Source organism: Thunnus thynnus, chromosome 24 (genome assembly GCF_963924715.1).
Source record: "Thunnus thynnus chromosome 24, fThuThy2.1, whole genome shotgun sequence".
Lineage (NCBI taxonomy): Eukaryota > Metazoa > Chordata > Actinopteri > Scombriformes > Scombridae > Thunnus > Thunnus thynnus.
In genome coordinates, this window is record NC_089540.1 from 8,045,629 (window position 1) to 8,061,519 (window position 15,891).

A 15,891-nucleotide genomic window follows, 5' to 3' on the forward strand; every position below is an offset into this window, starting at 1 on the left:
CCAACTTGCCAAAAGTTCAAATATTTCTGACTTCCTGCGCTTTGGCTCGGAGTTCTGTGCTGCCAGTGAAGCAAAAGCACATCTTTCTGTCGGATATAATGAGAAGAAGGAGGACGCGCTGAAACAAAACGATCACGGAAGACTAATAGCTTATGTTGGTGCTTTCATGTGCATTCACAGTGCCTTAACACAATCTACAAAATAAATACCTATGATATATCAGACACTAGTTACATAAGGAAAATAACATCAAAGCAAAAATGTATATATTAAGTCTATAACTTCATACAAAAAAAACTTTCACCAAATGAACTTACTAACCGTCTTTCAGTAGAAATCACTCTGAACATGCCTCTCTTTACAACGAGATGATGACTGTACAGTGATGGCAACCCAATGCTCTCAATCCCACCCAGCCTGGCTGCTCCTCTCAGACACAAGCCGATCAGGGACAATAATAGACGACTCCTCTGAACAACAATAGAAGTCGGAGGGAGGGACAGGCTGGATAATAGGGTTTATGTACAAGTTTGAATGGAGTTGAGGTCAAAGGTCAGTGAGAGTCACACGAGTATACGACGGCACCAAGATCATTCAATAATGTGAGACAATCACCATGACAACTGTTACACCCTTATGGCAGGAGGTAATGGACAAACTAATTACAACAAACTTACTAGGATTTGTTAGTCATTGACTCTCAGTTATAGTATTTTTCAATTAGTGTCCCCTGATCAGACACTGTGGAGGAAGTCTTCATCAAGGTCAGGTTTTTACAACACTTTAACCTACAAAACTTTCATGTTGGTTGGACATTTCTGAACTAACAGATATGTCTCACATTCAGTCAGAGTCAGAGAAGTCTTCCCGAATTTCATATAGAGGATAAGAACACGGCAAAACGCAATAAGCCTGGAAGAGGCCTTCATCAACATAGTACTGTCAAACCATTTAACCCACTAAATGCCCAAATTACATCCTACCATCTATCAATTTGGTGTGGAGATCAATCTGGCTATCCCCTAACATGACAAAATGACCTGTCTTCTGTTATAAAACATATTTGGGCGAAGGAGGATTAGGAGCAGGAATGTCTTCTACCTAGAAAAGATAACATGCTGTATGGTTTTGGTGATGGCTTCCTGTGGCTATTAATGATTTCCATTTCACGTTTTTATTAATCTGAGTCCTCAGGTTTCAGCCGTCTGCCATGTTGTCCACTACCTACAGTGGTGCTGAACATGACGTTAAAAACAAAGTGGGAGATGGCAGAGTGATGTAGTCAATGTCTCCTGGCATTATTTATATCTTTAGCCTCAGGGCCATCCCATTCCCAACTCCACTTGTCTCCATTGATCTGCCTCAACCTTCCTTCCCCTCCCACCTCGGGCTGAGGAAAAATGATCCCCTCCTTCTTCCTGCAACACATCCCAAGACACCCGAACTCAACACACTTGATCCATCAACTGCAGATTCACAAAAGAACTGACAGAATAAGAGGGATTTTCTGGTCTTTTCAGTGACATATATGTGGCATCTTGCTCCTTTACTACAGCTTAAGATATTGTCCAGACTACTCCCATCTCATGTATTACTCCTCTACTGTCCTGTCTGGGAGGTGTGACTACACCTGCATAACACACTCTAGCTCAGAAAGTGTTGCAAATAACTTTATCTGGCAGTGTTTGCTTTTGGATAACAAATGAGCGGAGATTACTAAATCCTCTACCAATTTCGTACTCCATGCTGGTTATGCAGGTGTTACATTATACACTAATAATTTCCAAAAAGAGTAGCTGGCATCAAACTCTGTTTACCTGACAGCTAAGGTGATAAAACAAACTACTGAAAAAAGAAAATATTTTTTGGACCAGTACTAGAGTCAAGAAAAACAAATTAAAATATGGAAACACACTTTTTTTAATCTATCATTCACAATGTCTGGTTATCTTTCCAGTTTCCTGAATTTACTACCCTAGTTGTTCTGTCACATAAAATCATATAAATCTTTAGATGAATTGCATCGTTACTACACCAACTCGCACCAGTGCCTCCTTGTATCCGTTACTGGGACTCCAAGGTAGTGGTCCTGGACCAACCATCAATTAGTAACCAAGGCAACAGGAAGTCTCAGGATAAAGAACAGTGCCTGAGGGTCTAGAGAGAGTGTGCCTCTTTCCCCTAGCACAAACTTAATGGACCCTCAGACCTCCAGTGAGTGAAGCTTCTAGGGGGGGGAGGGGATTGACTGGTGGTGGCCCAGGACTGCAATGGGCCTGTCAGCCTTCAAGCCTCACTTCCAGGAGGAGTGGAGGAGCCGCCACACAGAAGAAACATGCATACTGTGGCAATTTTCATGGCACCTTGAAGCCTTGCGTCTGATGTTTTGAATGTGCAGTTGCCAATCTCCTGGTTTATATGAAAACCACTTCAGTTTTTTCTATGCCTCCTCTGACACTTTGACACCCACTGAGTGTTTGACCATCTAGCCAGTCTGCCTGTAACTGTATATAGGTATGGTTAATGTCAAACAGGGGGTTTAGGAAAAGGGAAAAAACCTATCTACAGGCCATTTTAGGTGTGCAGCCAGATGATTCTTTCACATGTCCCATGTTTTTAACCCTAGCTGATAGTCTGCCACCTCAGAAAAGAATGCATTTCTTCACCAATTGTAAAAAAAGATGGCATTTGTGGAGACTTGCAGCAGAAACCTTTTTCAACTATGCAGTGCACTGAAACAAAGTGGATGGACAACAAGACCTACAGTACTCCACATTTTCAACGTTTAATCAAAAAAGTTTCAACTCAGGCTTGTAAATTCACATTCGTGCAGGGATGTCGAGGGGTCACAAACTGTCTCCTACTCTGACTACACCAGGAAATTATGTTATTAATCCCCATGTAAAGTAAAAAGACCACTGCACTTAGTGACCTCACCTCACCCACCCTGCAAACTTTCCCCTTGAAAAACCTGCGGGCCTACACATGAAAACAGCACCCCTGCCAATTAGCGACCGCCCTTGCAGCTGTGCAGCGTGTGAGCAAACGGAGGGGATAATGTATCAACAACCACAACAGTCAAAAACAAGCAAATAGTGGAGGAGGTGGACAGGTTTAACGACAGTACTTACTTTCCAATCACCTCGCACAGCTCGTAGACATCCTCAAACAGCACGTCGTCGTCCGCCATGGTCTACAGGTAAACGAGGATGCTCTACACAAGATATCCCACCCACACGGGTTTTGGAGGAATCAATGATAACGTATTTTCTTGCTCAACAGGGACTGTGCAAGGCTGCAGCCTGTCGGTAATTAAAAGCAGGAACACCAGTGGTCACTCAAAGAGTCCAAGTTAGCCGGCTAGCCACACTAGCTGGCGTCCGAGGCTGTCACTCCGCGGCCCCACCTTCCCCTGAGCTGCTCTCCTGGTCGGCTGGCTAGCCAGCGAGCTAGCTAGATAGTAACCACAGACCAGACCCCAGGGCGTGGAGATTTCCTCGCTCGTTTGCAGAAAAACACCCCTCCTTGCATGCCTCAGGTCTGTCTGTTACCGCTGGATATTGCCAAGTAGTAGTGGGCTCCCTCAGCAGCATCCGCGGACACTTCACTGCACCGACCAAGATGCTCCCTTCACCGCAAGCTCTCGAAAATGGTTGGCTAGCCTGGTTATTATGAGCTAGCTGTCGATGGAATAACCGGTTGGCTCGTACCGTTATTGCGCTGTGCACACCCAGTGTATCACAGATGGCTTATCCCACCGAAAAACGTAATGTGACCGGGCTGCAGTATGCTTCAGCTTCCCGAGCCCAAACGGAAGACCTTCACGTTCATGTCGACGACCGTTATGTTGCATACATCGTCTGCGCTTGTGAATTTTGAAATTATATCCCAACACAGCCGACTCTTCGTCCACCGTTGCCTCCAGTTCAGATGCTGGCTGGCTGGCTTTGACTGGCTGTTCCTCCGACTTCCAGAAACCCCAGGCTCCTCCCTCTGTCATCCAAGAAACTGGTCCAGTCGGAGCCGAAATGGCCCGTGTAAGTGGGCTCCGAAAATCGTACCTCAGCGCAGCTCGAGCCAAGATGGCGTAGATTGGGGGTCCGATTTAGGCGCAGTTTCCTAATCTCCTCCAACGGTTGCATCCAGTCTATCCCGCGCAAGCGCCGACCGCCCAAACCCCATCACCTTACGTCAGCCTTTCCCGTTCTTATCTCCATCCTTTTAACATGCAGTTTATACCTCTCTAAATTTTCTCGTTTCCCATATATTGACTGTCAGCCATATGAATAAACCTTTTCATTCACATACAATATAAAGATGGACGATTGCATTTCCTTTTCATTGATTCCCAAATTCCCATGGGTCCTTAGGGAGGTTCCTCAGCAAAATTAGTGACAGCTTGGTGTCTATTATTTAATTTGTTTGACGCTATTTGACAGTGACTCAGGTGTGTGTATTATGATGTTTAACCCACTGGAATTTGTATGATTCTGAGGCATTTTCTCGTATCAAATGGGTAACGTTTTGGCAAAGGGCCCTGAAGGAGCGTGTTAGAGACACTTAATGTGTAATAATGTTAGGATTGAGTCCATTTACTGTCATGTAATCTTTCTGCAGGTGCACGAGTTCCTCTGGAGCAGGTGCAGGGACGCAGGTGCATTTTCCTCAGGTGTTGGAAGACCAGCCCTGAGATGTGTTGGTGATGCCCCCTAGAGGTGTTGAAGGGAATCAAATACCTCCCACTGCTCCATTTTGAGCATCATCTCCTGAAGGCCAATACATTTCACCACAACACGAGGAAAGACTGCAATAAATGAATGTGAAGTTCTGACAGAGACTTTAAGTTGAAACAACACAGAAAATCTCAACATCATTTTCCAGCAATTATCCAACTTGATCCATTTTATTTTTTGTATAATGAACTAAAATCTGTTAAATCTATGAGTAGTATTCCACCAAATTCAGCAGCCTTCCTACCACACAATAAATATTCAATATTATTTCATAAAGTAGATTATGACCAAAAATATTTTCTTTTTCATTTGGGAAATTCAACTTTTCCACTACATACACACATACACTAGAAAAATGATAGAAGCTATCAATTTAATTTAATAATATTGAACTTTGAGAGAAATCAACACCAATTAGAGACCAAAAAAAGACTCTAACAAAAAAGTAACTCACATAAACAGAAGTTTGAGATGGACAACAAAGAAACACCACATGACAAAAGTTCTCCCAAGCAAAAAGGTGAACTAAGCCATGCAGACTGTAGTAAACAGACATTTGGTGCCACTAGGGCGCGCTGTTCTCTCATGGCACCCTCTGCAGTTTCCATGGTGCTGCATCCCTTCTGCTCACACATCATCTGCAAGCTTCCCCCATTGGTTAAAGCCCACCAGCAGCTACGGGTAATCTGATTGGCTGTTGATGTGGTCATCATACTGTGTACATGGGAGTGTATGTGCTATTGAAAACCCCGGCATTCAATGCACAGCTATTTTTTTGTAAAACATACACATGCAAAAACATGAGCACAGGGTGCTCACACAAATATAGGGTGAGGGCAAATGGGAGGAACAAAAGAGGAGAGTATATGGCAAGAAGGACAGAAAGGAAAGAAGAAAAAGTGGGGAAGCACTATACATGGGGAAAGAAAAAAAGAGAAGAGCACAGTTTCCATGGCAACAGGGAGGGGAACGGTTTTGGTGGTTGCATGTGAAACTGGGGGGCCCTTAGTCGCACACACACACACAATATTGTTTTTGTTACTTAGAGGGACACTGACTTACATTAATTCCTAGGAGACTTACCCTAAGCTTAACCAGATGACCATATGCCTAACCCAAACCCTTACCGTAACCTAAACTTAACCATAGCTTTGACCAAAGCCCAAGTTTTAACCTTAAATTTTAAAGATCCCCCTCCAGACATGCTTTAAGATGTATATAAAATAGTCTTCTTTGAATAATAATTTGTCTGATATGGTTTCTCCACAAAGAAGTATGATTATCTTGTTAAATTCCTTAAAATGACATTTATTCCCCCAGAATCTACAAACATGCAAATCTACATGTATTAAATTTTTTTGTTTAAGTTGAAAATTGGACCAGTATGGGCTTCCAAACTAGTTGTGATGTCACAAATCCTGCTCATAGGCCCACCCCTTAAAATTTGATTTTCAATGGGTGCAGAGAAACTTTCCACTTTCAGCAGATGCACACATATCATTCTGTGCAGTGAATCTCAAACATTCAACTGTAGGAACAAAAAGAAAAAACATTTTTGAGCGGTGGGGGACTTTAATATTTACCTTGAGGGGTTTTTTTCCCAAATGAAAAGTTCCCCTCACTAGTCTAAGTAATACAACTACACACAAATAGTCTGCATAGTTCATGAATGTAAATGTATACGTTGTCGAACTTTTCTGCCTGTAATTAATTTCTTCTTTAATTTCCTCCTGAAGCTATAGCTGGAATCAGCCCTAAAAGTCAAATTTTAGTTGACTTCCTTTTTTGCCATAGAACATTTGCTGTCTGTTTAGTTTTATTTTATTATTTTAAGCCTATTCCTACCGTTCTCTTTTTTCACTTTGTATTCTTCATTAATTATATTGCTAAAAATGGAATGATTCTCATGTTTTATATTCTCTTTACTGTAAAAAATAAAATAAAATAAAAAATACTTGTTAAAAAAAACCCCACTTCCTGTTTGGTTTAATGTGATTGGTCGATTCTAACCGCGTAGACTTCTGGGAAAGCGCGATATTCAAATTTGTTTCCGGTTTAATTCCGCTTCGGTCGACAAGCCAGACATGGAGCGACATCAAATTAGGTATAACTTTCTGTTTCATTGCAAAAAAAACAACATTTTCTGCTGCAATATTTTTGTTGTTGTGTTTTGCGACAACTGAAACATCCTAATGATGTTACTGGTATATTAGAATCGATACATGCCGTTTTTCGCCTGTATGAGGACACCATCACCCCAAACATTCAATTATCGAGTAACGTTAGCTTAGTTTAATACTGCTTTGCTTTGCATGAAATGTAGACACCCGGACAGACCTCTGGCGAGTCCTTGGCTTCCACTTTTAAATCCGGCACATATCCCATACCCAAAGGAGCACTGCATTTGGTCGAAGTTCCACTTTGTTTATATGTTTCGCGTATTTATGCAGTAGTTTTCCTCCAAAATCAGTGAATGTGTTCCCAAAGTGTTATATGTTCACTTTTACTGACAAAGTGGTGCATTATCTAAAGTTTCGTGTTACATTTCTCGTTATTTTGTTTACATATGTGATAAGTACACGTGCAGTATCTGGACAGTGATTCCTCGAGCTATGCTATTGCTAACAGATCATATCATAACAAAGCAGGGCTGTGGTCCCTCTGTGTGATGCTGCTGCTACTCTTGCTCTGAAGGAAACATTCATTCATGTGGAACCAACGGATCTTATGCAATACTCAGCCCAAACTCTTATTTTATGAACATTAAATATTCTTCTGTAAAAGTTTGTTATTTCATAATGTAAGAAAACTTGATCATAGCAATAGTACATATACTCTATATTGAAACACACCTTGACTACAGGTTCTACAGAGAGTAATGCAGTGACTACCTGTATTACTAACTTGCACAATAAACATCAAAGGACACTAATGTGATGATCTGTGTATGCTTTCCAGTGTGGTGAGGACTCCCCTCAACAGTGTTGTAGTTCAGAGGAGGAGCAAAAGTAAGAGTTACCGGCAGTCGTACCGCAGCTGCTTAGGTGCTGCTTCACGTCTTGGCTTCACCCCAGCTTTGACAGCACAGAGGCTCAACACCAGCAGAAGAGCTCCAAAGTCACACGATATCACAGTGAGTCACCCCAGGTCATTGTTTTACATGTTTATTAGTTATTATTTCATGAAACACGCATAATCAATGGCTACATTTTCATTTCTGAGAATTGAAACACAGAATGGTCATCTCAATCCTCTCCTCTTCTTTCCTTGTCAAAGGAGAAGGTGAACCCTGAGCAGCTGGCCTTACTGATGAAAACGGATTGGCAGCTGTCCTATGTTACTCCTCTCTACCAGTTCAGACACACCCAGCTGAAGAGCTACTCCAGGCAGCTCTCAGCGTTTATTGCTGCACAGAAGCAGCAAGGTTTGGCTGTGGAGGTGGACGGATTCCAGAGCAGCTTCAGAGTCTCCTTCTCCGTGGTGCAGGGGATGGTCGAGACAGATGATGATGCTGAGACTGTCTTTATACAGGTAAGCACAGGATTCTGTAGGGGCATAAAGAAGCTTTTCAGGCTGATAGTGTTGTTTTTTTCCTTTGTGTTCAGTGATATTACCTGAAAGAAAGTGATTTTATTCTGTTTTCAATTCAAAGCTAGTCTCAGCTCTTTGGATATATGGTACAAAGTGGGATTTGTACATATCACATTCACTTGAGAAAGAAATACACACATTGTATGTACTGTGATGCATGGATTCAAGATTAGACAACCAACTGAATCAGCCTGAAATATTTGAATTCTGAAGGATGGAATGTGCTTTCGGTAAAACACTACTGTGTACTCCAGCTGAAAAATACTGCAAAAGCCCTGGATTTGGCAGGATGAATTAAAAAAAAATGTTTGTTAGCTCTCCATTCAGACATAATTAAGTGAAAACATTGTCTCCAAAGAGAGGCTGTTTAAAATACATCATAGACATACTGAGCTGATGTGGCCTTTAAAATATGTAGAATGTTACAGGCTTAGACACCACTATGGGAGATTTTTATCATCAATTATTTATATATTTCAGGAACAAAAGTAGACTAACCATGTAGTAGCATCATTTAAAAAAGTAAAGGAGTATGCATTAAATCTTACACTTAACATTTAAAAAAAACATGGACTTGATATTCGTACAACAGATGTGCCTCAAGCCAGTCAACCACAAGAGACCATTCACTCAGTGACATGTCTTGTGTTTTCTGTGTGAGACTAACTAGCATGTGTTTTCTTCCCACCACAGATCCATTCAAAGCCTTTGTTTGCCAGGCAGGATGAGCCACAGAAGTCAGTATGGAGAGGCTGGCTGACTTGTATCAACGGCAACCCTGACTACATCCGCTCGCTTCTAAAAGACTTCATCTGTCTGCCACTCTTCGGCAGCAGTGGGCCGGAGGGTTTCACTACTTTGGTCAAATCCTGGTTCCAGCAGACCTTTGACTGCTGCTTTGGCCCGCTGGAAATCAGCGATACGAGCCTGCAATGGCTGGTGGCATTATGGACTAACTGCCACATGGAGTCCAGCATCAAGCACCTGAAAATGATTTGGACTCTTCCAGTTGTGCCACCAATGCAGGTCACCTACACTGTTAACGCCCAAGATGCCTGGGAGCTGTGGAGCAGTGTGAGAAAGGATCGCCAGGAGGATGACGAGGGCGGGGAGGAGATGAAAGATGAGAGTATGGTTGATATCGAGGAAGTGAGGAGGTTCACGCAGCGGTTGAAGAGCCACTTCTACAGACACTTCAGGTTGGATCTGTCAGCAGGAAGCTTGAACCAGGTGTCCACAGCACTGGGCTCAGCCAAGTGCAACGGTAGAATCAAGGTACCATCACACAGAAACGATTTTTCATGAGACAATTATCTTTTCAACACACACACACATAAGGAATATAAGTGTTGTACTAATATTTGTTTCCTTTCGTTTCAGATCTCAAACAGCAAATACATGATCACCACCCTGACACTACTGACAGAGTGTGCCCTCCTCAAAATGCCCATCTGAGTGTGAATAAATAAAGAGTTTACACGACCATGAAATATAGTATTGCAATAGCAGCATTCATTTGAACAGTTACTGCCTGGAAAGACTGTATGCGCAGCTTTATATTGCAGATTCCTGAACATTACTAAACTTTTGTCTGTGTTTTTTTTCTTTTTCATGACCTTATTCCCTCAATTTGGAGGAATTTGTCTGCATGTGTTTGTTTTCGCTTTGTCATATTTGTCCTCGTGACGCACTTTTACATCAGTTAAGTTTGGTGAAATCTATGACTATTATGATTGAGTTTCAAGGAAAAATCCCAATGTTCCTATTTACCGCGTTGTCTACTTAGTCTGCTGTGCCGCCAAATGTGCATAGGTTTTATCCTCCTTCTTGTAAACCTCATTTTGTATATATTCATGTATAGCTGTTTATATATTTTTTTCATTTATAGTTATAATAAAAGCAAAAAAGCATCCAGTGTGGTGATGAAGTTTTCACTGGTGCATCATAAAATGACACTAGCGGGGAAATCCAATCTAAAAAACACTTGAACACATGAAATATTAACCTCTTCAAGCAGCTGTGGGACATGTTTGTCTATTTTCCTGATTGTCAGTTCATTTAGGAGACAAAACGTTTGCCTCCTATGATATAACTTCTGTCTGTATGAATTTGCATGCATCAAATTTGCTTGTTATAAAATTCTGTTTAGATGGAACCACCTGCCTCAACTCCAAATGCAGCTTCATACGATAAAATTCTGCCTCCCCTTTAAAAGTCTAAAATTCATCCTGACAACTTCACACAAAACACATTATCATTTTTTTAAATCTCATTTTATTCTTACTCAAAACAAAATTAGGCAACTTTATAAAGAGAGATCCAACAAAATTCATACAGCTCACATGAGGTTATCAAAATAACATTAAATAGAAACAATGAGGGAATACGAGCATACAAAACACCACTTGGAGATGTAACATGCTCCTCAAAAAACGTCCATCTGAAACGTAGTGCACTGGCAGAATAAGGCAAAAGATAATAAAATAAGCAACTTGTGAACTGAACATCTATGTGTAGATTTCCTATCTAGATGATGTGATGACGCAAGACTCTGCAGCACTGCTGTTGTGTTATTGCTACACTCACACTACTAAATGCACAATGACAAAAGCGAGGGCGTAGGAGTCACAATCGCTGCTCCATTATACTCTTTAATGACAGGTCTGGTGTCTCTTTTGGTGTCTAGCTTGTGATGGTGGTAATTAGGGTGCAGCAGATGCTCATCCTGTCATTAGATGGTATTGTGGAGCTGATGATTATGGGAATAAAAGGAACACATCTGTATTTAATATACTTTGAAGTCAGTGTAAAGTAGAGAATATTCCCAGATTTAACATTTAATTGTGATTTATGCTCATGATATGTGTTGTATATCAATAAGAACTCCTGCTCGGGAGTGGAAAATCATTTTTGTTCATCCCCCAGCCGGTGTGACGAACTTTAAAAACTGAATAGTGTTTGCTTACATGCTCAAACGGCATGTAAACCCGCCAAACTTCACAGCTACATAAAAATACCTCTTAGCACTAGACTGGGGGATGGTGTTAACTTCACACTCTGCTGCCATCCATGTTTTTTTTTAAATATAATATTTACTCTTGTGTGTGTGTGTGTGTATGTATTTACAGCTCTTTACATTGGAGGCTACACATCATAGCAATCTGAGATCAGTATCTACCAGGCGAATACATGAGGGGATGGACGCTCTAGACTTTGAAACAGCAAAAAGGAATCTGTGCTAGTTTGTGGCAGCTTGACATATTCAGCAGTCTGGTTTAAGATCTGTGACGGGTCCCACAGAAGAGTCTTCACAGTACAATCTGAGCACCCCAATTCTCTATTGATCCCCTACACACACACACACACACACACACACACTCTCACACTTCAAAAGTGTGCATTCAGTCCTCCCCACAGGAGATAATTAGCTAAGACAGGTGTAATAAACAACAGGGGGAATATAACAACAGTTAATACAACTGTCACAACAGATCATGCTCAACATAAAACCCCCCCCGCCCCTTGTTCAGTTCATTAAAAGATTGATCAATGCAAATATGGAGGTAAACAATGGCGAGGAAAGTGACTTATGTAGTGATGCGATTCACAGTTAAGTGGAGGCTGCAGCGTGTGCAGCAGCTTTAAGAGGCCAAACCCAGAAAGAAGCCACCGACGAACCCACTGGACAAGACGATGTTCCTCTTTATAAAGTCTGTAGCCTGTGTAGGAGGGAAGAGCAAAGATGGAGAATGAGTCCATAAGTGCTTAAAACCAACATTAAGTAGTAACCAATGAACAAGTGTTAGCTGTTTGAATGTGATATGAATGTAAAACCATCACAGAATGATTTATAAATGAAACATTTACATAGTGTATACAGAGAAAGGGTACACCATGAAACATCCATACTGTTCTCATAATGTATTTATCTACAATCTCTCCTGAGCTTGCTGTGTCACAGCTCATTAGGTGTAGTATGGACAACGGTACACTAGAGGGCATTGCTGGTTTGCAGATGAGAAAATAAGCTAGGACGTTGAAGAGAAAGCATGCATTTAGTTCTAATTATCACATGTCAGGAAGTATGTTTTCCTGGTATACAGACAGAATGCTATTCAGAAACGTTTGATTCAATTAAAAGATGTGCAAAAGCGTGAAGGAAAGAGCAAGCTTTGTCACAGGTACCTTTACCTCCTCAATGAATGTGTTTATTTCAGGGACTGCTTTGTTTGCTTTCTTTTTTAGGTGTTTTTTTGCTTTGTTCACATCCTTCTCCACCTTCTTCCAGTCCACCTGCACGTAGCCACTGTGATTGGCGATCTGTATGGGGGGAAAAAGGGGTTGGTGTTAGTTGGGATTGCTTCAAACATACATGAGCCTGTCCGTTATGTTCTTCATTTGCTTTTGTCTCAGCTTGCCAAGCACAATATTCTGCTCAAAACTGCCCTGTGAAATAGCACGTTATGCTGGCATAATATGTTTATCCTCATTAGTAATCTTTTGTTGCACTCTACTGGGCTACTGACTCCTTTTCTGGTTTTATCAACTGATTCTTTTCTACACTACATTGTATCACCGTCAGTTTATGAGGTGTTCTAGTGTGATATAATTTGTGTTTTGTTGAAATCCTGTAGACTCGTCAGCAAAACAAATTTGCTTCACAACAAGAGGGAGAAAAATAAAAATCAATTTTCATCAAAGCCATTCTAAAATCTAACTTTTAAAGACGATGGTCTTCGTTGAGTAATAACTGGTGATGAGGATGGATGGCAGGATGAGGTCTGGTCAAAATACATGATGTAAGTATTTAGGGTACATTTAGTCTCAAATGATGTCCTGACCTCGATGGAAACAACTCATACAGAGAATGAACCAACATAAATTCTCATCTAAGGCTGACAAGTGGGCTTTGGGTTTCTGGGAGTATAAAAAAGTAGTGTCCTTGTTCAACATCTGAAACCTTAAAGAGGCTACATAAACTCTTGCCTGTAAAAGGAGGAACCCTCCACCAACAGCAGTAGCAGCTATCTTCCCGACTCTCTGGAAGAGGTAACCAGCACACCTGTATGTGTTGAGAGGGTGAGACGAGTGTTCCTTAAACAACACAAGCAATATCATGTGGACTTGCAACAAGCAGTGTAGACAAATGCTAAATGACTACTTAATTACACATCATATGCACTCAGTCATGTTTTTGATTTTGCATTGGCAGCCTTGCAAGCAGTGTATTCTATAGGGATGGATATCAAGAACCACTACTACATTGGTACTGGTTCCTGACTGTTCAGTACTGAAATATTGATAAGTTCCTGGACAAACAGTGCTGCTACTGGTATTTATGTGATGTTAATTCATTCTAACATAGTTGGCATTTTCAAATTCTTAACTGTCCCCTAATGATGACAAAGCTGCCACCGTCAGTCGATTGCGTTTGACATTGCGTAATTGCGTGTTTACGTCCTGTGCTCTCCAGTCATGGCTGACAGGGCAAAACGTTCAAAAGTGAAGGCTGACTTTATTAAATTTAATGAAAATGCAGCTAAATGCAACATATGTGAAAAGGTAGTTGCGTTTAAAGGGGGTAAAACCAGCTCCCAGCTCCGATGCTGATGGGCTCTGCCAAACTGAAAATGTGACCCATCCCTTGTTTCTCAAGCATTGCTGAATTAAATCACTTGGGGAAGTTTGTCAAAAGAGCAAAGACAATGTTGGACAGTGTTTCAAAATGTTATATCTGTGACCCATAATTCCCCAGGCTTACCATCCTGTCACCCCTCCCATCATGAGCTGGGTGGCGACTGAATACTTCTCAGCGATCGGGCCAGAGTTGTTCCCAAACACCCTACTCCACCACTGATGTCTCCGGGCATATTCTGTCAGGTCCACAACCTCATAAACCTCATCTTCACTCTCTGGGTCTTCCTGGCCTCCTATGAAGGATAAAGTCAACAAAATACCATAGATTTAGTACCATCAGCCTAACAGAATAGAGAAGAATAAATGGTATATATACACACTAAAGTGCATGGGATTATGCATGTCTTCTTCCCAAACACTGATGATGGTGCACAAGCACCTACATATGGGGCGTTTTCCACATGACTCAGTTATTTCGCCCTATATTTGGCTGTTCAAGCCCCAACACGTAATAGCGACCCTTCAAATCTGTTACACTAACTGTAAGGGACGTTCAGCTACCACAGGCTTTGAAAGCTGCTTGTTAATGTCATGTATATTACTTGAGGAGCTCATGTTCGTTAGCTGGCTAGCGTCAAATGGCTACCAATCAAACACCATTCAAATAAGGATTTCCCTTTCGGACTTTGACGGGCATCGAGTGCAAGACCATAATTTGTCGCAGATTAATAATTGTTGGTAGAAAAATGTACTAATTCCAGTTTTAATTGGGGCAATAATGCCGTTATTTTCTAACAAATATAATCACTAACCTTCAATCTGATCCGCCGTCGCCATTTTGGAGAAACTAGTTATGTCACCAGGATGTTGACAATACGAAAACACGCCTACATGATGATGCTGTGCCACGTCAGTTAAAATGCTTTGATATCACTTGATTAGGCTCAGCAATTTAGCAACTTTATCACTAAAATATTGCAACTTTTTCTCCGTATGAGGAAGATATCAGCAAGTTATAGTGTATCTTTGGAAAGCGCAAACATAAGGCTGCTTGGTGTGAAACCCCCTGAACAAATGATGCCTTGCAGTAATCGTTTAACCAGTCCAGTGTCAATACTTATCACTGGGTATACATTTTACAGTGTGGGCACTTGCATTTGACAGCTCTTGCACGTTCTGACAGTAGATACTTATGCATTTTTGCTTCCAGAGTAACCGTGGTGTAAAACATGAGTGGTTTGCAGAGAAAATGTGAATATATAAGATAAAAAGAATGATATAGCAGGGAGGTCACATGGGGGGATGCGGGCGCGCCTATTGGCTAAAGAGGGAGGAGAGGGCGTGGCTAGAGCGGCGCGTGGGTTCGCTTGGGTGACACAATTATAACAACTTTATCTTCGCGTTTTATTGTGATATACTCACATCTTGGATATTGTACTCAGTTAGTTGCATTCAAGTAACGGCACAATATCACTTTGTGATGAAAAAATGTGACGTTTGAGGAGCTACCCGGAGAGCGCTTCTGTCCCCCCCGAAAGGATTTACTATATCGAATCGCATCTTTTCAGCCTGGGAAAAAAGTTTTTGATCGTTTTGTTTTCTTCGTTTTCCCCTCTTTGATTCGGCGGAGCAAACCGTTTGTCCCCGCGTCGCGATTTTCCATGCAATCGTGCGGTGTGTCTGTCGCCGTTGCTGCCTGCGCTGCTGCTAGGAGTCTCAGCTCGGCTTCTGCTGCTGGTGGTGGTGATGAGGAAAAGAAAATGGCGGCGGGAAAAGCGAGTGAAACAGAGGAGGACTTTCCGACACTGACAGCCCAGGAGAGGGACAGTTTGGTCGGGATTGACAGGTCGGAATAGCAACCCTGCGCACTCACATGAACGCACAGTTTGAAATTAAATTGTTTTCTTTCCTTGCGTGTCGAAAATGTCTT

General features: G+C 41.6%; 4 protein-coding genes and 1 long non-coding RNA gene across 9 annotated transcripts in view; 3 read left to right on the top strand and 2 right to left on the bottom strand.

Annotated features, from left to right (window-relative positions):
* Positions 1–4,034, bottom strand: part of LOC137176790 (peripheral plasma membrane protein CASK-like) — a 46,938-nt gene extending 42,904 nt beyond the window's left edge. For both annotated transcript variants that reach the window (XM_067582719.1, XM_067582718.1), the window contains exon 1: positions 3,132–4,034. In XM_067582719.1, coding sequence (XP_067438820.1) covers positions 3,132–3,190 — 59 coding nt within the window. In that variant the 5' untranslated portion in view covers positions 3,191–4,034. The remainder of the gene's footprint in view (positions 1–3,131) is intronic.
* Positions 2,781–4,831, top strand: LOC137176795 (uncharacterized). The gene is made up of 2 exons (XR_010925864.1): positions 2,781–3,199; positions 4,618–4,831. It is a non-coding gene; the product is annotated as an uncharacterized lncRNA (long non-coding RNA).
* A 1,911-nt stretch (positions 4,832–6,742) lies between these two features.
* Positions 6,743–10,798, top strand: cenpl (centromere protein L). The gene is made up of 5 exons (XM_067582721.1): positions 6,743–6,837; positions 7,692–7,866; positions 8,010–8,264; positions 9,018–9,599; positions 9,705–10,798. The coding sequence occupies exons 1-5, from the start codon at positions 6,818–6,820 to the stop codon at positions 9,777–9,779; spliced, it is 1,107 nt and encodes a 368-aa protein (XP_067438822.1). The 5' UTR covers positions 6,743–6,817; the 3' UTR covers positions 9,780–10,798.
* Positions 10,799–10,984: 186 nt separating this feature from the next.
* On the bottom strand, positions 10,985–15,693 carry LOC137176793 (FUN14 domain-containing protein 1). Of its 3 annotated transcripts, none has more exons than XM_067582724.1 (5): positions 15,597–15,693; positions 14,086–14,254; positions 13,311–13,386; positions 12,516–12,644; positions 10,985–12,043 (listed from the first exon to the last, which is right to left on the bottom strand). In XM_067582724.1, exons 1-5 carry the CDS (start codon positions 15,622–15,624, stop codon positions 11,966–11,968), a joined length of 480 nt encoding a protein of 159 aa, XP_067438825.1. In that variant the 5' UTR covers positions 15,625–15,693; the 3' UTR covers positions 10,985–11,965. The 3 variants fall into 3 exon arrangements, with proteins under 3 accessions (XP_067438825.1, XP_067438823.1, XP_067438824.1); XM_067582722.1 differs by having other exon boundaries at positions 12,510–12,644; XM_067582723.1 differs by lacking the exon at positions 15,597–15,693 and adding an exon at positions 14,774–15,330 and having other exon boundaries at positions 12,510–12,644.
* The window catches only part of LOC137176789 (lysine-specific demethylase 6A-like), a 35,821-nt gene continuing 35,552 nt past the window's right edge, over positions 15,623–15,891 (top strand). For both annotated transcript variants that reach the window (XM_067582715.1, XM_067582717.1), the window contains exon 1: positions 15,623–15,807. In XM_067582715.1, coding sequence (XP_067438816.1) covers positions 15,623–15,807 — 185 coding nt within the window. The remainder of the gene's footprint in view (positions 15,808–15,891) is intronic.

Excerpts from the sequence above, each read along its gene's own strand:
- LOC137176793 (XM_067582722.1), bottom strand. The coding sequence starts at position 15,624 with ATGGAAAATCGCGACGCGGGGACAAACG. Across the intron at positions 14,255-15,596 it reads TCGCGACGCGGGGACAAACG|GAGGCCAGGAAGACCCAGAG; the intron begins GTTTGCTCCGCC and ends TATCCTTCATAG. Across the intron at positions 12,645-13,310 it reads GAGGGTTCCTCCTTTTACAG|ATCGCCAATCACAGTGGCTA; the intron begins GCAAGAGTTTAT and ends CCCCCCATACAG.
- cenpl (XM_067582721.1), top strand. The coding sequence starts at position 6,818 with ATGGAGCGACATCAAATTAG. Across the intron at positions 7,867-8,009 it reads CAAAGTCACACGATATCACA|GAGAAGGTGAACCCTGAGCA; the intron begins GTGAGTCACCCC and ends TCCTTGTCAAAG. Across the intron at positions 9,600-9,704 it reads AGTGCAACGGTAGAATCAAG|ATCTCAAACAGCAAATACAT; the intron begins GTACCATCACAC and ends CTTTCGTTTCAG.